The sequence below is a fragment of the Pelophylax lessonae genome, assembly GCF_965119305.1.
Source record: "Pelophylax lessonae genome assembly, chromosome: 4".
Classification (NCBI taxonomy): Eukaryota; Metazoa; Chordata; class Amphibia; order Anura; family Ranidae; genus Pelophylax; species Pelophylax lessonae.
In genome coordinates, this window is record NC_138771.1 from 662,845,298 (window position 1) to 662,870,504 (window position 25,207).

Here is a 25,207-nt window from a genome sequence, read left to right on the forward strand (position 1 = left end):
GGATGCCTTGTCCAGATCATTTGACGTTGCTGACTCCGAGTGTCATATTGAACCTGAACATATTATTCCTGCCAATTGTTTCCTGGCCTCCACTCACTTTCAGTCTCCACGTATCCCAGAAAGACCTTTGTGAGGCCCTCCCTTCGCCCCAAGCTTCTCAAATGGGCACATGACTCTAAACTCTCTGGACATCCTGGTGTGCAACGAACCTGTGCCTTCCTGCTGCATTGCTACTGGTGGCCCTCACTCCGGAAGGATGTTGAGGAATATGTCCAGGCTTGCTCCATTTGCATGCAGTCTAAGTCTTCTACTTCAGCTCCAGCAGGTCTCCTGTTACCTCTACCTGTTCCAGATGTACCGTGGTGCTGCTTCTCTATGGACTTTATATCGGAACTACCCCCATCAGCGGGCTCCACCGTTATCTGGGTGGTGGTAGAAAGGTTTTCTAAAATGTGTCACTTAACTCCACTTCCAGGCCTACCCTCTGCTGTCACTTTGGCTTCCATCTTCATTAGGGAAATCTTTTTTCTCCATGGTATGCCCTCACACATTGTCTCAGATAGAGGAGTTCAGTTTACGGCCCGCTTCTGGAGAGCCCTGGCCACGTCATTTGGAATCAAGTTGGATTTCTCCTCAGCTTTTCATCCGCAGTCAAATGGTCAAATGGAAAGGGTTAACCAGAATGTGGAACGGTATCTTCGTGCCTTTATTTCTGCCCATCAGGATGATTGGGTAGACCTTTTACCCTGGGCAGAATTTGCCCTCAATAACCATGCTAATGCCAGCACTGGTGAGTCTCCCTTCTTCACGATGTTTGGCCGCCATCCTTCTGTACCATTTCCTGTTCCGATCTCTGCTGAGGTGCCGGCGGCCGCAGAGGTGCAACGGTCTCTCAATTCTATCTGGGCAGATGTTTCCAAGAATTTACATCTGGCAGCTTCCAGGTACAAGGTAGCTGCAGATCGTCATCGTCGTGTGAGCCCCAAAATTCTCCCTGGTGATAAGGTTTGGCTCTCTACCAAGAATATCCATCTCAGGGTACCCTCTATGAAGTTTGCTCCCCGTTTCATTGGTCCCTTTACAATCCTCTGCCAGGTTAACCCTGTCGCTTTTAAGCTCTGTCTCCCGTCACATCTAAAAATCCCCAATGTTTTCCATGTTTCTCTCCTTAGACCATACATCATCAATAGGTTTTCTCATCCTTTTCGTCGTCCTTCTCCAATAGCCAGTACTTCGGATCAGTATGAAATCAAGAACATCTTGGATTCCAAATTCTCCAGGGGGAGGCTCTTGTATCTAGTGGACTGGAAAGGATATGGTCCTGAGGAGAGATGTTGGATTCCTTCCACTGATGTTTCTGCACCTCGTTTGGTGAAACTTTTTCATCAGAAGTTTCCTCTCAAGGCTGGGCCCAAACGAGTGGGGAGGCCCTGTAAGAGGGGGGGTACTGTCACAAGTTAGCCTATAGTTTTGTCTGTATATTCTTACCTCCTTGCTGCAGTGCTTCTGTCTCGCCTCCCTTCACATGTGGTGTTTGGGCTTCTATGGGCGTCGCCTGCTCCACTGTGGGTTATCCTGCTCCTGTCAATTACTTCCTGGGTCACCTCCCTGTATGCTTCCCTATATATACACATGCTCAGTGCACTGCTCCTTGCTTGAGCAACATTGCTGTTCTCTGAACTCCCATCCGTGTATCCCTTGGCTATTGTATCTGATCTCCTGTGTACTGACCCGGCTTCGTTTCTCCGTCTATGTTCGTCTGCTGCCTGTCCTGAGTTCGCCTTGTCTCTTGGATCACCTTATAGTCTCCTGTTTACCCTGCACATGCCAGCGGTCTCCACATCCTCAGCAGGGCCTACCTGGGGGCCGCGACCTGGTCCCAGTCTGCTGCAAGTCCATCCCCACCATCAGGGGTCCTGGTAAAGAAGCAGGCTTAGACTCCGCGCCCTGGGGAATCCTGAGCTGGGGATCTATAAGGGCTCACTACCACAGACTTGTTGACACTGAGGTTGAACCCCTCTATGGCAGGGCTCTCTCAAGGGCCTGAAAACAGCACTGCTTCTCCATCTTCCAACCAGCTCATCTGCTGGCATGGCCAATGTCTATTTATGGGAATTTCACTTCTGGGGATTGGTTGAGGTCCCATAAATATTCATAGCAGCTCCTCCTAACATCTGCCCACTAGGTTTAGAACATTCTCCAATGTCCCAGAAAATAGAAGGAGGCACCAGAGGGCTGCTAGGATGAGTAATCCAGCCCTGGCCACTGGTAACCTAGACCCAGATTCAGCGATTTAGGTTTTTTATCCTAGAACCAGACAAATGGTTTTACCAACACAAAACATAGAGTAGCACACTTTAGAGGGCGCTTCAGTAGCACTAAAGAAACCAAACACATCAGCCAAGCGCTCACTCCAGTGGGGATGACAGGTGTGCTGCTCTCCTTAGGTGGGGAACTCTAACGTGTGCACATGAAAAAAAAAAAGGAGGCACAAACACCTAGTACATTTCCCGTGGTCACCTTTAAAATGTTTTATTAAAATGCAAAGAACATACTCACAAACAAGAAGAGTAAAATCGCATTACGAGGGTCCACCAAACGTGGAATGTATCATGTCCCTGTATATGGGACCGCTAACGCGTTTCGGGAGTTAAGCCCCCTTCTTCAGAGCTGGTCTTGCTTCCAGCAGGCCCAAATAAATACTGACAACAATTAGACAAGTGCCTCCCACTTTTTGTGGGTGATGGGTAAGACCATCCAGCATACAGACCAGCCAGCTGCCCTCATAGATGTTGCTAATGCCCCAACTAATGACCTCTGACCAGTAGTCTGTAGCAATACTCAAAACTGCATACCTAAAATCCCCATCCATTCCCCCCACATAACTCCCCCATATGCATATGCAAGCCTCATGGTAATCAATGAAACCTGGGCTTCTAGAAAACTTTCTAAAAAAGAAAACCTGTCCTAACAGAAACATAAGAGTCCACTATTCTTTGCATCTCCCTATAAAATTGTGAATTTTCACGCTCTCATGCTGACTCTCTGGCTTTGGTGTTTTGATTCACCGACCTGGGATAAGGATTCATCTAAGGATACCAGTGGGCTAATGTAGCAGCCATCAATCTAGTATATTTAGAAAGACGTCAGCAGTGGCACCCCTGTGTTTATTATGGCAATTTTACTTTACAAAATCTTCAGTGTAAACATTTTTCCTTTTTCAGAATAAATTGTTTTTTAGGCATAATCCTCAGTTCTAAATGTTATAATGTTATTCGCCACATTCTGTGAAAATATTGTTTTCTAGAATACATTTGATCTCTCCTTTTTTCAACCTTGACCTTGTTATCCATTTTCTCTTTTCAATAAGTTTTTATTAAAGATTTTCAACATACAACAACATATTCCGTTAGCAGTACATAGATCAAGATGATACATCATGGGAAAGTACAGCTTATACCACAACTTGTACATAAATTGCGCAGAGTACCTCAGGGTTCTAGCCAACTCCTTGAGGAGCCCCAAGATCGTGCCAAAATTATATAACCAGGGTGCCCCTAAAGGCCTAGGTGAGGCACCCAAGAGGCCCGGCACCCCCTTGGGAGCTTACTGTGCCGATGCCCCTCGGGCCCCCCCCTCCCCAGCCAAGTCTACATTAGAGCTTCTGCGGGCCCCTAAATACAATAAACCTTCACTCTCCACACCCTCCTCCCACCATGCTAAGAGTATAGGACAAATCAGGCCCCCGAGGCACTCTGCTATGATAAGATACATAAAAAAATGATGAAGTAGATAACAGTCAAAGTTGAAAACCAGTAGACCATCAACTGGACAGTCCTAACAAACAAAACCTCCTGTAGTCAGCGAACAATCAGCAATAACATATTACAATCAAGTGAATGAAATTCGCGCTCAATTAGGGTATTTATCTAGCCACCCCCTCCACTGCTGCTGGAATACTCAGGAATTGCCTCCCGAGCTAAAAAAGTATTTTTCATATGAGTGGGTTACCCTCACTCGGTTGATGACTTCGTAAACTGTAGGAATTTTGGTAGACCTCCAAGCCGCCACCACACTAATTCTAGCCGCCGTTAAAATATGCGAGACAATACATCTATGCTCTTTCAGAAAAGAACGGATACCCAAGTTCAGTAAAGCCAATGAAGGCGACATTGGCAGTTTTAGACCCGTAACCGAGGCCACCAAAGCATAGATGGCCACCCAGTAGCTCCGCAATCGCCTACACTCCCAAAATACGTGGAGTATAGTTCCCCTTGCCCCACATTATCTCCAACACGCATCCGAAGAGTCCTTATACATATGGACCAGTCTGGATGGGGTGAGGTAGCTCCTGTGTAGTTGTTTAAGTGCCCCCTCCCAATGGTTAGTGCAGTGCGTATATTTAAAGTAGGATTGAATAGCTGCCTGCCATTCCACAGTAGAGTATTCTGCGTTAAGGTCCTTTTCCCATTTTACCATACACTTCAGTTTGGACTGGGCCCTAGGTTGCGTCAAAGCCCTATAGAACCAAGACAGCCCGCCTGATCTTGGGTTCCCCGAGGTGAGATATTCCCACGCCTCCTGAGGCACATATACGCGCGTGTCAGGAAATTTAAGGTGATAATGACGTAGTTGCGCTAGAGAAAAGAAATCATAGGAGCTAGGAGAGGACATGACTTGGGAATATGTAAGGGAGCGCTGGATATTACGGCGGGGACAACGCAACGAGGGAATGAGAAATTCGTAAGAGGCAAGTGTAAGGTCCTTAGGCAAAGTTGGGATTCCAGACACCTGTCGCAGAGCCCCCCAACCATGCACCATAGCCTGAATGGCCGGAACTCCAGGAAGTTGGAGAACCCGACCAGTTTGAGCCGCCAATAACAGGGAGGGGAGGTCTCTATTGGCAGCCAAGGCCCTCTCCATGATAACCCACAACTTATCGGAGTAGGGACTAAACCATTCCTTTGCCTGATCAAGGAGAGCCGCTGCGTGGTAGCTTCTAAGATCCGGCATACCCACGCCTCCCCAACATCTGGGCCTAAGAAGGGTAGAGTAGGAAAGTCTGGGCACCCTCCCGTTCCACAATAACTTCCTAAACTGCTTGTCCATATCGGTAAAAAAGGGCTGTGGGACGATTATGGGTATCGTTCTAAAGTAGTACAAAATTTTAGGTAGGACCAGCATCTTAAGCGCCGCTACCTTGCCCACCCACGACAGTTCATGTTGGGCAATGTGAGATAAATCCCTGTGCACTATCTTAGTCAATTAAGAGTAGTTGAGCAAGTAGGTGGAAGCTGTTGGAAAGGGCAACTGTATGCCCAAATATAACAGGGACTTAGAAGCCCACTGAAAGGGATGTTCTGTCCTGAACGCCTCTAGAACTCTAGAGGGGACATACATCGGTAGGCACTGGGACTTGGTAGTATTTAACTTGTAATAAGAGACCGCTCCAAACTCATCCAGCACCTTAGCCAGGTTCCGCAGGGACGAGGCCGGGGAAGTCAGAGTGAGTATGACGTCATCCGCAAATAACCCTATTTTATGCTCCCTGTCGCTCACCCTAGTACCCAAAATGGATGGGTCAATCCGAATGGCCTCCGCCAGTGGCTCCATGACTAGGGAGAAGTTCAGGGGCGACAGAGGGCACCCCTGGCGGGTGCCGTTCGTGATTGTAAAGGTTTCCAAAATAGCTGCACTAGTAAAGACTCTGGCCGATATGGCCGAGCAGACAGGACCCCGAAGCCCAAATTTCGATAGTGTCGCCTTTAGGTACCCCCAGTGAACCCTATCAAATGCTTTTTCCGCATCGAGCGTCAGGAACACCGAGGGCACCCTGCGACTTTCCACTACAGACAGGAGATAGAACATCCGTCTAGTACCTTAGGGGGCCTGCCTGCCCGTAACAAATCCAACCTGATCGCTGCGTACTAGAGAAGGGGTGACCTTTGCTAGCCGTTGCGCCCATATCTTTGCGTATAGCTTCAAATCAGAATTCAGCAAGGATATGGGGCGAAAATTCTGTGGAGCGTCAGGGCTTCCCCGGTTTTGGCAACGCCACTATGACAGCCTGAAGCATCTCTGCCGGGAAAAACGATCTGGTCATAGCGGCATTAAACACCCGACCTAAGTATGGCGTTACTATGGAACTGAACTGAAGGTCTTAAAATACTCAGCTGAAAAGCCGTCCGCCCCCGGTGACTTATTAGGAGGCAGAGATCTGATAGCTAGCTCAATTTCCTGATATAGGGGCATTTAAGTGCGCCTCCGAGACAGTTGGCAAGCGTAGTCTGTCTAGAAAACGTTGTATACTCTCCGCCGACGGTTGCAGCGAAGCCACATCGTCCTTTAAATTATACAGATCAGTATAATACTTAGCAAAGGCATTAGCTATTTCAGATGGATGATAGACATTGCGAGAGGTGTGAGGATCCCGTAAAGAAGATAACTTAGCCTGTTGTTGCCTCTTCCGGAGATAGTTGGCCAACATTTTACCCGCGCGATTCCCATGGGCATAAAACCGCGCTTTAGAACGAAACAGCAGAGATTGGTGTTCCTCCAGCAATTTAGTCCTCACCTGCGCTCTACAATCATTGAGCTCCAGCAGCAATGTAGGTGTAGGGGCGGCCTTATGTCTTGCCTCTAGATCCTTAAGTTGAGACATGAGAGAAGACATAGCCTTTGCACGCTCCTTTTTAACTCTAGAGGCCACCTGAAGGAGTAAGCCCCGAACGTACGCCTTATGCGCACACCACAAGGTAAAAATATCAGTATCAGATCTATCATTATGGTGGAAAAAGTCCTTAATCTGACCCCGCAGCCGCTCCCCGTGGCCTTGGTTCCGGAGAATGGAAACGTCGTTTTGCCACAGATGTACAGGCACCTCATTGTGCTTCTCCGCGACCACCACGGAGACCGGGGCGTGATCAGACCAGGATATAGTATGTATAGTAGCAGACTCCACCAGACGCAGTACAGACAGGTCCGCCACAAAGAGATCCAATCTAGAGTACGACTGGTGGGGCGCCGAAAAATACGTGTAGTCCCTCTCCGTGGAATTAACACTTCGCCATAGGTCATAGAGATCAGAAGAGTGCAAGAACCTCTGTAGCGTGGTTCGTGCATGCTTCTGAGGAGGAGGAACAATCCAAAGCTGCATCAGTTATACAATTGAAATCCCCACATTACAGGGACTTGACTCGTTCTACTTTTTTAACGAGCGATCTTAAAAATTTGATTTGGCGTTGGTTAGGAGCATATACATCAACGATAGTATATGTAACATTATTAATGTCACAGATGAGCACCAAATAGCGACCCGCCTCATCTACAATCGTATCATGGAGTTGAAACACCACAGATTGAGCTATAGCTATAAGAACCCCTTTTCGTTTGGACACCCCAGAGGCAGTGAAAACATGAGGGTATCGCCTATCTGAGCATTTAGGTTGTTTAGATCTCGCAAAATGGGTCTCCTGAACACAGAGAACTTCCCCTCTAAGACTGCGAGCCTCCCTCCAGAGAGACCGCCGCTTAAAGGGGCTGTTCAAGCCACGGGCATTTAAGGTGACAAATTTTATAAGGCATCAAAATATAAACAAGTAAGGGTCATCACGAGGATGAGGCTGGATTCATAAAAAAGAAAATGTTCATAGAAAAACAGGGGATCGCTGAGTGTACTTTCACCACACCCAGCGATTCCGTCCACTGGAGCAGGGCTTTGAGACCTCCCTACCATGGGAGCGTGCTGAGCACATGAGAGAAGTCCATATTCCGCAGTCCATTCGTTGCTTGTGAGGAGGCTGAAAAAACAAAAGAGAACAAAAACACAAGTCCAAAAAACATCACAAAACATGACACAAGTAGAGCATGGGGTAAACCCCATCATGCGAACTCAATCGCAAGTAGTGGGTAGGGGGGGGGGACAGCTCCCACCCTCCAGTTCCTTCCAGAACACCAGCCCACATAAAAGTCGGGGAGTATCACCCCCATACGTGCCACGGATCCCAGGCCACAGGGGTGATGCAGGATTATTTTACTAAAGTCCACTCCGGATCTAGGTACGAGGGAGATTTGGACACATTCGGAGAAGCATCCGGATCAGGCAATAGGCCCCAGGTCTTAGATAGGCGAAATCCCTCCTCCTCTGTGCAGATAACATGAGTGCGACCGTCTCGTACGATAAGCAATTTGGTGGAATAAGCCCACGAGTAGACCACCTTATTATTCCTAAACAATTTCGTAAGAGGTACCAGCTTCTTACGGGCAGCCATAGTATATTGAGAGAGGTCCGCATACACAGTGATCCCTTGGTACGGTTCAGGTTGGGGAGATGTCTTCCTAGCCATTCTCATAAGGTCATCCTTCACATGGAAAAAATGGATCCGTGCTATGACGTCCCTAGGCACTTTTTCAGGTAGATGCTGGGGCTTGGGCAGACAATGAGCTCTATCCACAATAACCTTACCGGCCAGGGTGTCAGGAAGCAGGGCCATAATGAAAGCCTGTACATAGGAGCGCAGTTCAGCGGGGGGAACAGTCTCCGCCACCCCCCTCAATTTAACGTTGTTACGCCGATTTCTATCCTCCAAGTCGGCCAGTTTAGCTTTAAGCGCCTCCACCTCATCAGATGTATCGTTATGAGCGTCCACTAGTTCATTGTGAGCTACCGAGAAATCGGCCATTTTCGCCTCCACATGATCCACTCGGTCCCCCAGACCGGTCACGTCGGTCCTGAGATGTGTAACACAGGACATATGATCCCTGTACAGCGATCCCGTGAAAGTCAGTAGCATTTCCTTCATTCTGGTGTCATTGGGGGGCTGCCCTGTGGTGGGGAAGTCTCTAATATGCTCATAGAACTCCAGAGTGCTGTCTTGGGAAATATCTCCCGCCCGACTATCCCCCACATAATGGTGGTCAGAAGAGCGCCGTGGAGCTGCCTTTTTCGGGCTGTCAGATGGAGAGGGGCCCTGCGAGGAGCGATGTCTGGAGCTTGGGGACGGAGGAGCCTGGGAAGGAGATCCCGCCAGACTGCCTCCTTGAGGGTCGAGAGCCCCGCTACGCTGTGAACAGGCCGCTGCGCCATTTTGAGAGCGCGGCGTGCTAGTCGAGGCAAAAAAGTCAGTCAATTTGCGGGGTTTCCCGTGGTTCTTTAGTTTCCCCATGGCCATCGGACGTGGAGAAAGGGTTTAGGTGGGTAACTAGGCTGGTGTCGCTTACCCTCGTCGCTTATGAAAGCAGGAGAAGAACCGAAGGATACGGAGCTCTACTCTCACGCGGCCATCGTCCTCGGCTGCCGGCCATGCCCCCCGTTATCCATTTCCTAACGCTGAGCTTGGGGTGTCTCCTGGAGATGGGTCGCACCATGTCTGTGGGGAGGGGGTTTATATTTGTGTTGGGGTGTAGTTTGCTCTCACCGTGTTTATGGATTTCCCCCCGGTGCCCCAGTTTCCTATCCAACCCAAAAATATACTGGTAGCCCAACTGTCATGTTATCTAATCAGCCAAATGTGTACAATAATTTATCTTCTAATGACTTCTGTCTTTTGTCTTTCTTAAGAATTTTCTGCTTAGGATTGCAAAAGGAAAATACTCGTGGATCGGTCTAACGGATGCGGATGGAACCTGGAGATGGGTGGATGGAACGCCTTATGACATAACTCCAAAGTAAGACGCTGAAACCCCAAATATCAAAATTCTTCCCACATATCCCAGACACTGTGGTCTGACAAAATGATCTAAAAAGGTGGAAGACTGATGGATCCTTAAGCAGAAGTACATTAATGAGGCATTAATTCACTCCACCCAAAGATTTAAAATACTTTTTCACCCAGAAATGATTAGTCTCCAAAATGGGAGTAAGAAGTACAGTACATAGTAACTGTGTAACCCAGGAATAAAGACACCCAAAGTAATTTTTTAAAAAATACTAAAAATCCCCAAAGAGTTCCTCATTGTAAATCCATCATCAATCATGATACCCAACGCCTGCCGATTCGTCGGAATTAAAAACGTGGTTGACCCGGTGCACATGGCCATTCCTGATACTGCTCGCCGAATGAAAGCTAGTCAAATAGAAGAGAAGGGGATGGGAAAGTAGTGACATCATTGACCAAATATGGCCATGGTCATATTTGGTCAATGCCGTTGCCAAAATACGGCCACTGACATTTGCTGCTATCCCCACCCCTTTGCTTATGTAGCCAGAGATTCCCACCCATGTAAGCAATGTAACAGAGGTGGTTGCTAGGGATGCAGAGGGTGCAAACACTTTCTACTTCTTTAGGAGCCATTGATAGCAGGAAGCTGTTATATATAGAGACAGTAGAAATTACCACTTCTATAGATGATGCTCACCTCCCACCGATCAGAGGGCCAAATGTGCAAAGGTTTGGGCATTCTTCCCAACACCCTAACAGCCTAGGCCCAGGCCAAACAGTTTGCTCATCCCTACTCCTCACTTAGCCAATTAAAGAAAGAGATGTGGGAAAGAACTCCTCACATAGTCAATTAGGTAAAGGAGTGAAAGGGAAAAAAATCCTCACATGGGGAGCCAACTAGAGGAGAGAACTCTTCACATATTTAATCAAAAAAGAGATGGGAGTAAGAACTCATCACATCACTAATAGGGGCTATTTATGTATGGGGTTGGTCACCACTGATCTGGAAAACGATTGATACCAAAGTATCGACCCCCGGTGGGTTTTTAGGCAGCGTCATGGGTAGTAAAGGAGTAAGAGGGTGTAATAAAAATATATACTTTATTAACAAATAACATATACACTTGGATAAAACCCAGAATAGGGGAAACATGAAGGCTCCAGTTACATACAATACCATTAGTCTCAATAAATCTCATGACATATCATAACATCATAGCATGATGGTGAACTGTATTATCCCCAGTATGGGTACTGGGGGAACAAACACCCCAACGCGTTTCGACCTACAAAAGGTCTTCCTCAGGGGGACTGTATTGTCTAGAAAGAACACATTATAATTTACAATATGTCTACATAACAATTCAATAATGTTAATACAATTATGCATTTAAACTTTACCATGAGAGTGAGGTCTATTGAGAATCAATCACCACTGATCTAACCTGCCAGTTCTGCTCAGTTCCTGTCTTGGTCTAATCACTATTGTCTCTTTTGTCCTTCAGGTTCTGGGGGAAGGGTCAGCCTGATGATTGGAAGGGCCATATTTACGGAGGAGGGGAAGACTGTGCTGCGTTAAGGCCCAGAGGTGACTGGAATGATGGTCACTGTTCTGAAATAATACAGTACGTTTGTGAGAAGAAAATCTTGTGATATGGACTGATGAACATAAAAAGGACAACTGATATCTTTGTCTTCATTTTCTCCGTCTCCATCATACTATGGCCATATAGAATCTACTGCAATAATAAATAATGCTGCAGGTTATGCTGGGACTTGTTGTTTTTCTAGAATGAGAGGAGTTCCCGGGAGGAGGAGGAGAAGAGGAGGAGGGGACCGTCCCCAGTGTGTGAGGCAGCAGCAGCAGCTGCAAGCAAGGCAGGGAAGAGAGAGCCGTGTGAACTAATAACAGCGGCGACGACAAGGACCTGACAGGACCTGACTGGGGACATAAGGTAACAACTGATCAGCTGGTGGGGTGACTAAAAGCACAACACTACTATCACCGCGACTGACCGCTCTGCGACTGACCGCTCTGCGACCGACTGACCGCTCTGCGACCGACTGACCGCTCTGCGACTGACTGCTCTGTGACCGACTGACCGCTCTGCGACCGCCTGACCGCTCTGCGACCGACTGACCGCTCTGCGACCGACTGACCGCTCTGCGACTGACTGCTTTGTGACCGAATGACCGCTCTGCGACCGCCTGACCGCTCTGCGACCGACTGACTCTGCGACCGACTGACTGCTCTGTGACCGACTGATCGCTCTGCGACCGACTGACCGCTCTGCGACTGTCTGACTGTGCTCTGCGACTGACTGACAGTGTTCTGTGACCAACCGACTGGTGAAGATCTTTGGACGGGTGAGTATCCTTGCGACTGGTGAGTATCTTTGCGACTGGTGAGTATCTGCGACTGGTGAGTATCTTTGCGACTGGTGAGTATCCTTGCGACTGGTGAGTATCCTTGCGACTGGTGAGTATCTTTGCAACTGGTGAGTATCTGCGACTGGTGAGTATCTCTGTGACTGGTGAGTATCTTTGCGACTGGTGAGTATCTGCGACTGGTGAGTATCCTTGCGACTGGTGAGTATCCTTGCGACTGGTGAGTATCTTTGCGACTGGTGAGTATCTGCGACTGGTGAGTATCTCTGCGACTGGTGAGTATCTCTGCGACTGGTGAGTATCTCTGCGACTGGGAGTAACTTGCGATTGGTGAGTATCTTGCGTCTAGTGAGTATCTTGCGACTGGTGAGTATCTTTGCGTCTGAGGTATCTTTGCGACTGGTAAGTAAGTGAGTGTTGTGCAACTGAGTGTCAAGTGAGTGAAGCGGAGTACCAGAGGGTGAGAAGGTAGAGTTAGGAAGCCAGGAAATAGCCACATAGGATAGACTTAAATTACTGAATCCCCATTAGATTAGATAGTAGGTACAATGCCCGGCGGGTGTGGAGATGCGACTCGGTGTACATCTTGTGATATGTATGCGTTCCTCGGACATGTGATCGAAGGCGAATACAAATGCGCAAAATGTAAGCAAGTTGCTTCCCTGGAAGCTCAGGTCCTGAATCTAGGGAAGCAGCTGGCAACACTGAGACGAATGTCCATACCGGAGGAGAGCCAGGATTGTACCAGTCAGGTGCAGGCAGGGGTCTGCACAGAGGTGGGCGGAGTATTGGAGGTGCAGGCATCAGAGCAGTTTAGAGGGGTGACAGTTAGGAGGGGTAGAAGGGAACAAGGCAAGGAGGCTGATCCTGGGCTGGAGCACCCCAATAGATACGCCCCGTTGTGTGATGTTGGGAAACCAGTCAGGGACCAGCATTGCTGGAGCAGAGTGACGCCTCTAGCTGCCAGGGGAAGAACTCCTCCAGTAAGGCCGGGAGAAAGGGAAAGGAAAGACAGGTGCTGGTGGTAGGGGACTCAATTATTAGAAGGACAGACAGTGTAATCTGTGACAAAGACCGTGTGCGCCGAACAGTCTGTTGTTTGCCGGGCGCTCGGGTTCGGCACATCACGGATCGGGTGAACAGATTATTGGGTGGGGCTGGGGAAGACCCAGCTATCATGGTACGGTACACGTGGGTACCAATGACATAGGCAGAGGAAGACGGAGAGTCCTAAACGATTTCAGGGACTTAGGCGCTAAGTTGAGGACTAGGACCTCCAAGGTAGTATTTTCCGAAATACTACCTGTACCTCGAGCCACACCAGAGAGGCAGCGGGAGATTAGGGAAGTTAAGGAGTGGCTGAGGAGCTGGTGTAGTAAGGAGGGTTTCGGGTTCCTGGAGAACTGGGCTGACTTCTCAGTCGGCCACCGACTCTTTGGTAGGGACTAGTGTTGAGCGAACACGGACTGTATTATTCGTGTTCGTACCGAATAATTGGATTTTTTGTACCCGAACACGGACACGGACACTTTACTGTATGTTCGGGTAAAAATCCGTGTTCGGTCGTTTTATTTCCGGGTTTTGCATGCTTTGGCGCTCTTTTCATGGCGGGCTTTCAACAGCCAATCAACAATCGTTTAACTGGTGTGCCTTAAGCCATCCCAGCCATGCCTGCAAATGTCTCAGTAGCTGTGATTGGCCGTCTGAAGCATGTGACCAAGTCTTTATAAGTTCGAGGCAGCCGCAGCGGCGTCATTATGCTGCTTAGATTCAGGGACAGAGCACACATCAACGTGCTGGCTGCTGATTAGGGAAAGATAGGCAGGAAAAAACCATTTGTGTCCGGATAGAATTGAGGGACAGGTCGGAGTGTTTAGGCAGGGCGAGTTGTAGGCATTTTAGGGATAGAGTCTGCTGAATTATAGGGTCAGTGTCTTCTACAAACTACAATCGATATTGCTGTGTGGGGGGTGGGGTCTGCACTCAATCCTGATCTACGATCTCTTCTCAATCCTGTTAGGGACAGAGTCTGCTGAATTTTAGGGAAACTGTGTTCTACAAACTACAATCGATATTGCTGTGTGGTGTGGGATTGGAGATAGGCAGGTGTCAGTGATCCACATCCATTTTTCTGTGTGTGAGCTGCAGTGAACACAATCTTTTTGGGCTGCAGTGAACACAATCTTTTTGGGCTGCAGTGAACACAATCTTTTTGGGCTGCAGTGAACACAATCTTTTTGGGCTGCAGTGAACACAATCTTTTTGGGGTGCAGTGAACAAAATCTTTTTGGGGTGCAGTGAACACAATCCTTTTTGGTGTGCAGTGAACACAATCTTTGTGGGGTGCAGTGAACAAAATCCTTTGTGGGGTGCAGTGAACACAATCTTTTTGGGGTGCAGTGAACAAAATCCTTTTTGGGGTGCAGTGAACAACATCCTTTTTGGGGTGCAGTGAACACAATCTTTTTGGGGTGCAGTGAACAAAATCCTTTGTGGGGTGCAGTGAACACAATCTTTTTGGGGTGCAGTGAACACAATCTTTTTGGGGTGGAGTGAACAACATCCTTTTTGGGGTGCAGTGAACAAAATCCTTTTTGGGGTGCAGTGAACAAAATCATTTTTGGGGTGCAGTGAACACAATCTTTTTGGGGTGCAGTGAACACAATCTTTGTGGGGTGCAGTGAACACAATCTTTTTGGGGTGGAGTGAACAACATCCTTTTTGGGGTGCAGTGAACAACATCCTTTTTGGGGTGCAGTGAACACAATCTTTTTGGGGTGCAGTGAACACAATCTTTGTGGGGTACAGTGAACAGAATCTTTGTGGGGTGCAGTGAACACAATCTTTGGGGGGTACAGTGAACACAATCTTTGTGAGGTGCAGTGAACACAATCTTTGTGGGGTGCAGTGAACACAATCATTGTGGGGTGCAGTGAACTCAATCTTTGTGGGGTACAGTGAACACAATCTCATACTGAAGGTTTGAGGGTGCTGCCTGTTCCATACTCCCCCTACTCCTCATCTAGCCTTTTAGGGGTACAAACAATAGTAATTGGGGCCTAGTGTGGTTGTGTACGTGTGATATACATACACTTTTTTGGGATCATATTTTCTATTCCGCTATTTAATCAAAAACCTTTGGGGATCAGTTAAATTGGGGGATAGTCTGTGTTGGTACGTGTGAGAGAGATCCACCTTTCCAAGTTGTTGGGGTTCATCTCATACTTCTGAAGGTTTGAGGGTGCTGCCTGTTCCATACTCCCCCTACTCCTAGCCTTTTAGGGGTACAAACAATAGTAATTGGGGCCTAGTGTGGTTGTGTACGTGTGATATACATACACTTTTTTTGGATCATATTTTCTATTCCGCTATTTAATCAAAAACCTTTGGGGATCAGTTAAATTGGGGGATAGTCTGTGTTGGTACGTGTGAGAGAGATCCACCTTTCCAAGTTGTTGGGGTTCATCTCATACTTCTGAAGGTTTGAGGGTGCTGCCTGTTCCATACTCCCCCTACTCCTAGCCTTTTAGGGGTACAAACAATAGTAATTGGGGCCTAGTGTGGTTGTGTACGTGTGATATACATACACTTTTTTTGGATCATATTTTCTATTCCGCTATTTAATCAAAAACCTTTGGGGATCAGTTAAATTGGGGGATAGTCTGTGTCGGTACGTGTGAGAGAGATCCACCTTTCCAAGTTGTTGGGGTTCATCTCATACTTCTGAAGGTTTGAGGGTGCTGCCTGTTCCATACCCCCCCTACTCCTCATCTAGCCTTTTAGGGGTACAAACAATAGTAATTGGGGCCTAGTGTGGTTGTGTACGTGCGAGCTACATACACTTTTTTTGATCATATTTCCTATTCCGCTATTCAATAAAAACCTTTGAGGATCAATTGAATTGCGGGTTAGTCTGTGTCGGTACGTGTGAGAGAGATCCACCTTTCCAAGTTGTTGGGGTTCATCTCATACTTCTGAAGGTTTGAGGGTGCTGCCTGTTCCATACTCCCCCTACTCCTCATCTAGCCTTTTAGGGGTACAAACAATAGTAATTGGGGCCCAGTGTGGTTGTGTACGTGTGATATACATACACTTTTTTGGGATCATATTTTCTATTCCGCTATTTAATCAAAAACCTTTGGGGATCAGTTAAATTGGGGGATAGTCTGTGTCGGTACGTGTGAGAGAGATCCACCTTTCCAAGTTGTTGGGGTTCATCTCATACTTCTGAAGGTTTGAGGGTGCTGCCTGTTCCATACCCCCCCTACTCCTCATCTAGCCTTTTAGGGGTACAAACAATAGTAATTGGGGCCTAGTGTGGTTGTGTACGTGTGATATACATACACTTTTTTTGATCATATTTCCTATTCCGCTATTCAATAAAAACCTTTGAGGATCAATTGAATTGCGGGATAGTCTGTGTCGGTACGTGTGAGAGAGATCCACCTTTCCAAGTTGTTGGGGTTCATCTCATACTTCTGAAGGTTTGAGGGTGCTGCCTGTTCCATACTCCCCCTACTCCTCATCTAGCCTTTTAGGGGTACAAACAATAGTAATTGGGGCCTAGTGTGGTTGTGTACGTGTGATATACATACACTTTTTTTGGATCATATTTTCTATTCCGCTATTTAATCAAAAACCTTTGGGGATCAGTTAAATTGGGGGATAGTCTGTGTTGGTACGTGTGAGAGAGATCCACCTTTCCAAGTTGTTGGGGTTCATCTCATACTTCTGAAGGTTTGAGGGTGCTGCCTGTTCCATACTCCCCCTACTCCTCATCTAGCCTTTTAGGGGTACAAACAATAGTAATTGGGGCCCAGTGTGGTTGTGTACGTGTGATATACATACACTTTTTTGGGATCATATTTTCTATTCCGCTATTTAATCAAAAACCTTTGGGGATCAGTTAAATTGGGGGATAGTCTGTGTCGGTACGTGTGAGAGAGATCCACCTTTCCAAGTTGTTGGGGTTCATCTCATACTTCTGAAGGTTTGAGGGTGCTGCCTGTTCCATACCCCCCCTACTCCTCATCTAGCCTTTTAGGGGTACAAACACTAGTAATTGGGGCCTAGTGTGGTTGTGTACGTGTGATATACATACACTTTTTTTGGATCATATTTTCTATTCCGCTATTTAATCAAAAACCTTTGGGGATCAGTTAAATTGGGGGATAGTCTGTGTCGGTACGTGTGAGAGAGATCCACCTTTCCAAGTTGTTGGGGTTCATCTCATACTTCTGAAGGTTTGAGGGTGCTGCCTGTTCCATACCCCCCCTACTCCTCATCTAGCCTTTTAGGGGTACAAACAATAGTAATTGGGGCCTAGTGTGGTTGTGTACGTGCGAGATACATACACTTTTTTTGATCATATTTCCTATTCCGCTATTCAATAAAAACCTTTGAGGATCAATTGAATTGCGGGATAGTCTGTGTCGGTACGTGTGAGAGAGATCCACCTTTCCAAGTTGTTGGGGTTCATCTCATACTTCTGAAGGTTTGAGGGTGCTGCCTGTTCCATACTCCCCCTACTCCTCATCTAGCCTTTTAGGGGTACAAACAATAGTAATTGGGGCCCAGTGTGGTTGTGTACGTGTGATATACATACACTTTTTTTGGATCATATTTTCTATTCCGCTATTTAATCAAAAACCTTTGGGGATCAGTTAAATTGGGGGATAGTCTGTGTCGGTACGTGTGAGAGAGATCCACCTTTCCAAGTTGTTGGGGTTCATCTCATACTTCTGAAGGTTTGAGGGTGCTGCCTGTTCCATACTCCCCCTACTCCTAGCCTTTTAGGGGTACAAACAATAGTAATTGGGGCCTAGTGTGGTTGTGTACGTGTGATATACATACACTTTTTTTGGATCATATTTTCTATTCCGCTATTTAATCAAAAACCTTTGGGGATCAGTTAAATTGGGGGATAGTCTGTGTTGGTACGTGTGAGAGAGATCCACCTTTCCAAGTTGTTGGGGTTCATCTCATACTTCTGAAGGTTTGAGGGTGCTGCCTGTTCCATACCCCCCCTACTCCTTATCTAGCCTTTTAGGGGTACAAACAATAGTAATTGGGGCCTAGTGTGGTTGTGTACGTGTGATATACATACACTTTTTTTGGATCATATTTTCTATTCCGCTATTTAATCAAAAACCTTTGGGGATCAGTTAAATTGGGGGATAGTCTGTGTCGGTACGTGTGAGAGAGATCCACCTTTCCAAGTTGTTGGGGTTCATCTCATACTTCTGAAGGTTTGAGGGTGCTGCCTGTTCCATACCCCCCCTACTCCTCATCTAGCCTTTTAGGGGTACAAACAATAGTAATTGGGGCCTAGTGTGGTTGTGTACGTGCGAGATACATACACTTTTTTTGATCATATTTCCTATTCCGCTATTCAATAAAAACCTTTGAGGATCAATTGAATTGCGGGTTAGTCTGTGTCGGTACGTGTGAGAGAGATCCACCTTTCCAAGTTGTTGGGGTTCATCTCATACTTCTGAAGGTTTGAGGGTGCTGCCTGTTCCATACTCCCCCTACTCCTCATCTAGCCTTTTAGGGGTACAAACAATAGTAATTGGGGCCCAGTGTGGTTGTGTACGTGTGATATACATACACTTTTTTGGGATCATATTTTCTATTCCGCTATTTAATCAAAAACCTTTGGGGATCAGTTAAATTGGGGGATAGTCTGTGTCGGTACGTGTGAGAGAGATCCACCTTTCCAAGTTGTTGGGGTTCATCTCATACTTCTGAAGGTTTGAGGGTGCTGCCTGTTCCATACCCCCCCTACTCCTCATCTAGCCTTTTAGGGGTACAAACAATAGTAATTGGGGCCTAGTGTGGTTGTGTACGTGCGAGATACATACACTTTTTTTGATCATATTTCCTATTCCGCTATTCAATAAAAACCTTTGAGGATCAATTGAATTGCGGGATAGTCTGTGTCGGTACGTGTGAGAGAGATCCACCTTTCCAAGTTGTTGGGGTTCATCTCATACTTCTGAAGGTTTGAGGGTGCTGCCTGTTCCATACCCCCCTACTCCTCATCTAGCCTTTTAGGGGTACAAACAATAGTAATTGGGGCCTAGTGTGGTTGTGTACGTGCGAGATACATACACTTTTTTTGATCATATTTCCTATTCCGCTATTCAATAAAAACCTTTGAGGATCAATTGAATTGCGGGATAGTCTGTGTCGGTACGTGTGAGAGAGATCCACCTTTCCAAGTTGTTGGGGTTCATCTCATACTTCTGAAGGTTTGAGGGTGCTGCCTGTTCCATACTCCCCCTACTCCTCATCTAGCCTTTTAGGGGTACAAACAATAGTAATTGGGGCCTAGTGTGGTTGTGTACGTGTGATATACATACACTTTTTTTGGATCATATTTTCTATTCCGCTATTTAATCAAAAACCTTTGGGGATCAGTTAAATTGGGGGATAGTCTGTGTTGGTACGTGTGAGAGAGATCCACCTTTCCAAGTTGTTGGGGTTCATCTCATACTTCTGAAGGTTTGAGGGTGCTGCCTGTTCCATACTCCCCCTACTCCTCATCTAGCCTTTTAGGGGTACAAACAATAGTAATTGGGGCCCAGTGTGGTTGTGTACGTGTGATATACATACACTTTTTTGGGATCATATTTTCTATTCCGCTATTTAATCAAAAACCTTTGGGGATCAGTTAAATTGGGGGATAGTCTGTGTCGGTACGTGTGAGAGAGATCCACCTTTCCAAGTTGTTGGGGTTCATCTCATACTTCTGAAGGTTTGAGGGTGCTGCCTGTTCCATACCCCCCCTACTCCTCATCTAGCCTTTTAGGGGTACAAACAATAGTAATTGGGGCCTAGTGTGGTTGTGTACGTGTGATATACATACACTTTTTTTGGATCATATTTTCTATTCCGCTATTTAATCAAAAACCTTTGGGGATCAGTTAAATTGGGGGATAGTCTGTGTCGGTACGTGTGAGAGAGATCCACCTTTCCAAGTTGTTGGGGTTCATCTCATACTTCTGAAGGTTTGAGGGTGCTGCCTGTTCCATACCCCCCCTACTCCTCATCTAGCCTTTTAGGGGTACAAACAATAGTAATTGGGGCCTAGTGTGGTTGTGTACGTGCGAGATACATACACTTTTTTTGATCATATTTCCTATTCCGCTATTCAATAAAAACCTTTGAGGATCAATTGAATTGCGGGATAGTCTGTGTCGGTACGTGTGAGAGAGATCCACCTTTCCAAGTTGTTGGGGTTCATCTCATACTTCTGAAGGTTTGAGGGTGCTGCCTGTTCCATACTCCCCCTACTCCTCATCTAGCCTTTTAGGGGTACAAACAATAGTAATTGGGGCCCAGTGTGGTTGTGTACGTGTGATATACATACACTTTTTTTGGATCATATTTTCTATTCCGCTATTTAATTTAACTGGGCCTCCATGCGAGACCTGTGTGCCTTGTTGCGCTGTTTTGAGTACTCCACCAACATGGCCAGTGGCAATGACGCCGTTCTCAGCTTAACTATCCCACTTCTATGCCTCCTTGAAAAAACAATTCGGGCGATGATGGAAGAGGATGTGGCACAGGATGAGGAGGAGGAGGAGGATGAAGAGGTAACATTTCCAAGGCTTTCAGGGCAGTCATTCGCAAGGGGCTCCGAGGGTGGGTTCCTGCACACGCAAACGCCAGGGACGCAATTGTCCAGCAGGGGCACAGTTCTGGAGGATGAGGAGGATGAGGAGGAGGAGGAGCTGGAGGAGGAGATGGAACCATGTTCACAGCAGGGTGGCACCCAGGCCAGCTCATGGCCATCACTGGTGCGTGGCTGGGGGGATACAGAGGACACGGACGATACACCTCCCACAGAGGACAGCCTTTCGTTGCCTCTGGGCAGCCTGGCACACATGAGCGATTACATGCTGCAGTGTCTCCACAACGACCGCCGAGTTGCCCACATTCTAACTTGTGCTGATTACTGGGTGGCCACGCTGCTGGATCCCCGTTACAAGGACAACGTACCGTCCTTAATTCACTCACTGGAGCGCGATCGCAAGATGCGCGAGTACAAGCGCACGCTGGTAGACGCCATGCTGCTGGCATTCCCATCTGACAGCGGGGCCACAGTGGAAGCACAAGGCAGAGGAGGAGGAGGAGGAGGTCGCCAACGCAACCAGGGCACCGCCAGCACCTCAGAAGGCAGGGTTAGCATGGCCGAAATGTGGAAAAGCTTTGTCAGCACGCCACAACAAACAGCAGCACCAGCAGCTCAGATGGAACGTCTTAGCAGGAGGCAGCATTTTACCAACATGGTGGAGCAGTATGTGTGCACACGCCTACATGTAGTGAATGACGGGTCTGCCCCCTTCAACTTCTGGGTCTCCAAATTGGGCACATGGCTTGAGCTTGCCCTTTACGCCTTGGAGGTGCTGGCGTGCCCTGCAGCCAGTGTATTATCTGAACGGGTATTTAGCACGGCTGGGGGCGTTATAACAGACAAGCGCAGCCGCCTGTCCAGAGACAATGTGGACAAGCTCACGTTCATTAAAATGAACCAGGCATGGATCCCACGGGACTTTTCCGTACCTTATGCAGAATAGCAATGGATACCGACCTTACCCACCCATTGTTCCATTTTTGCTCTTTCTCACTCTTTTGGGGTGTACCCTCATTTAAAATTTTTGAAAAGAAGCAGTGTTGGCTACCTCGTCCTCCTCCTCAGGGCCAGATTAATGTAGGGGCTATTGGAGCTGCAGCTCCAGGCCCCTACCTTTTATATAGGCCCCGGGTTGGCCATATTCACTGTTACCGCTCTTCTGTCACTTGTAAACACAGAAGTCTGGCTTCTATGCTCGCTTCCCCAGGCAGCACCCTCAGAACCTCCCCACACAGCGTGAAGGCCGGACAAGGAGGGACAGTTGGCGATGCATGGATGTGTTTATGGGCTTCAGAGACAGCATCCCATGTTGAATTAGGCATGCATGGCTGCACCCTTCCTCCTCTGGGTGCATGGCAAGGCACGGCCCTTAAGGCCCTTCAAAATCCTCAGCACCAAGCCCATGATGCTGTTAATCCGGCCCTGGTCCTCCTCCACCGCCGCTTCCACCTACACCGCCCATAGGTGTGCGCAGCCTATTGCATTAAGGTGTGCACCCCAAAGTTGAAATACACATGCATGTGTTTGCCAGCAGGGAGAGTAATGTATCGGGGCCATGTACCTGTAGGCAAGGAGAAATAGAGCAGAGCAGGTCCCAGGGAGATCTTTCCCATCTCCTCACTGGCAATGCTATGTGCCCTAGGTGATTAGGGTGTGCCCAGGCACACCCAGCACACCCTGTGCGCACGCCTATGTCACCGCCACATCCACCACCACCTCAACCTCCCTCCTACTCCATATGGGCCTCGTCCTTCAGAGATGAAGAAGAACATTGTTTTATTTTTCTGTTTTTTTTTTGTTGTTTTAAGTTATTTCCCTATCCACATTTGTTTGCAGAGCACTTGCCATGCTCTTAATTACGTTTTGCTGCCATTTGCAGCACTCTAGCCCTTTCCTTTGGTGTTTTAGAGCCATTTTAGTGCCTTAAAGTTCGGGTCCCCATTGACTTCAATGGGGTTCGGTGTCCGGGAAAAGTTCGGTAAAAGTCCGGGACACGGACCCGGACTTTTTTTTAAAGTTCGGCCGAACCCGTCGAACACGGACATCTAGGTGTTCGCTCAACCCTAGTAGGGACGGATTGCACCTAAATGGGGTGGGTGCAGCCGTACTGGGTGCAAGGATGGCCAAAAAGTTAGAGGGGCTTTTAAACTAGGTGATGGGGGGGAGGGTACAGATGTAGAATTAGACAGTGGAAAGCAAGTTTCAGAGGGCAGAAATGGGGGCATTAGCGGTAGGGTGTTCGGAGCTCCTATACCCAGGGTGGGTATGGGGAAAAATCGAGAGAGCAGCCTAAAAACATCAAATGAGGATAAATGTAACCGATCAAAATTAAGAGGTTTGTATCCAAATGCCAGAAGCCTGGCCAACAAGATGGGAGAGCTGGAGCTGCTGATGTTTGAGGAAGACTTAGATTTTGTTGGGATAACAGAGACTTGGTTTGACAGCTCTCATGATTGGATGGTGACCATTCAGGGGTATTCCCTTTATCGCAGAGATAGAGAAGGTAAAAAAGGGGGAGGGGTATGTCTGTATATTAGGGACAGCATACAGGTAAATATGAGGGATGATATTAATAATGGAGCTATGGATGAGGCAGAATCCCTATGGGTAGAGCTTCAAAGGGATGGCACGGCGGGGAAGGTAATATTGGGCGTATGCTATAGGCCCCCCAACCAGAGGGAGGAGGGTGAGGCGGACCTCCTTTTACAGATAGGATTGGCAGCAAGGATGGGAAATTTCATTATAATGGGGGACTTTAATTATCCAGATATAGACTGGGCAGAAGGAACCGCGCACTCATCCAAGGCTAGGCAGTTCCTAAATGTTTTGCAGGACAATTTTATGGGTCAGATGGTGAATGCACCGACAAGAAACAATGCGGTACTTGACCTACTGATTACCAACAATACAGACCTGCTCACGGATATAGAAATACGGGGAAACTTAGGAAACAGTGACCATAGGGCAATAAGTTTCAGTATTAATTACAGTAATAGGAAGCAGAGGGGTAATATAAGAACACTGAATTTCAAAAGAGCCAATTTCCCAAAACTGCGCTCACTGCTAGAAAATATCAATTGGGATAGAACCCTGGGAACAAAGAACACGGAGGAAAAATGGGAGCGCTTCAAGAGCATACTTAACAAGGGGATTGACCAGTGCATTCCACAGGGAAATAAATTTAAAAGAGCAAAAATAAACCCTGGGTGGCAAAACTCCAACATAAAAATGTATATTAGAGCTAAAGAAAAGGCCTTCAAAAAATACAAGACTGAGGGGTCATTGGCAGCATTTAAGCACTACAAAGAGTGTAATAAGAAATGTAAAGATGAAATCAGGGCGGCTAAAATAGAACACGAGAGATATATAGCGGAGGAGAGTAAAAAGAACCCCAAGAAGTTCTTTAAGTATATAAACAGTAAGAAAGCGAGGCCAGAACACATTGGCCCCATAAAAGATGATAAAGGAAAAATGGCCACTGAGGACAGAGAAAAGGCGGAAGTGTTAAATAATTTCTTCTCTTCAGTCTTCACAAAAGAATCGGGGGGCTACACGAACCCAGCTTGTAAGGCCGAACTAAATAATACACCTCAGGAAGTGCCGCCATGGCTAACAGAGGATAGACTTAGAGCTAAACTAGAGAAACTTAACATAAATAAATCCCCGGGACCGGATGGCTTGCACCAGAGGGTTCTTAATGAGCTCAGCCAGGTGATTGCCAGACCATTATTCTTGATCTTTAAGGATAGTTTACAGACGGGTATGGTGCCAGCTGATTGGAAAAAAGCCAACGTGGTACCAATATTTAAGAAGGGGCCGAGATATATCCCGGGTAACTATAGGCCGGTCAGCCTAACATCTGTAGTCTGCAAAATTTTGGAGGGGATGTTAAGGGACCACATACAAGACTTTAGTAATGAAAACGGTATTATAAGTAGTAATCAGCATGGATTTATGAAAAATCGTTCTTGCCAAACCAATCTATTAACCTTCTACGATGAAGTGAGCAGCCACCTAGATAAAGGTAAGCCTGTGGATGTGGTGTATCTGGACTTTGCGAAGGCCTTTGACACCGTTCCCCACAAACGATTACTGTACAAACTAAGGAAGGTAGGTATGGATCAGAAGGTGAGTACCTGGATAGAGAACTGGCTCCAGGGGAGAGTACAGAGGGTGGTGATTAATGGGGAGTACTCGGATTGGGCGGGTGTGGAAAGTGGGGTCCCCCAGGGTTCTGTCCTGGGACCAATCCTGTTTAATTTATTCATAAATGATCTAGAGGAGGGGATATCTAGTACAATCTCAGTATTTGCGGATGATACTAAACTAAGCTTGCCAATATCTTCTATGCAGGATGTGGAAACCTTGCAAGCGGACCTGAACAAAATAACGGGGTGGGCAACTACATGGCAGATGAGGTTTAATGTTGATAAATGTAAAGTAATGCACTTGGGGGCCAGAAACCAGAAAGCAAGCTACTCACTAGGGGGGGAACCTCTGGGTGAGTCTAGGATGGAAA

At 47.2% G+C, this 25,207-nt stretch overlaps 1 protein-coding gene and 1 long non-coding RNA gene across 2 annotated transcripts in view; one reads left to right on the forward strand and one right to left on the reverse strand.

Annotated features, from left to right (window-relative positions):
- Positions 1-25,207, forward strand: part of LOC309554195 (C-type lectin domain family 10 member A-like) — a 1,138,017-nt gene that overhangs the window by 470,088 nt on the left and 642,722 nt on the right. The window contains exon 8 of the mRNA XM_082255830.1: positions 9,560-9,666. Within this exon, the coding sequence (XP_082111956.1) occupies positions 9,560-9,666 (107 nt within the window). The remainder of the gene's footprint in view (positions 1-9,559; positions 9,667-25,207) is intronic.
- Positions 1-25,207, reverse strand: part of LOC309554196 — a 1,064,551-nt gene that overhangs the window by 395,412 nt on the left and 643,932 nt on the right. The window lies entirely within an intron of this gene.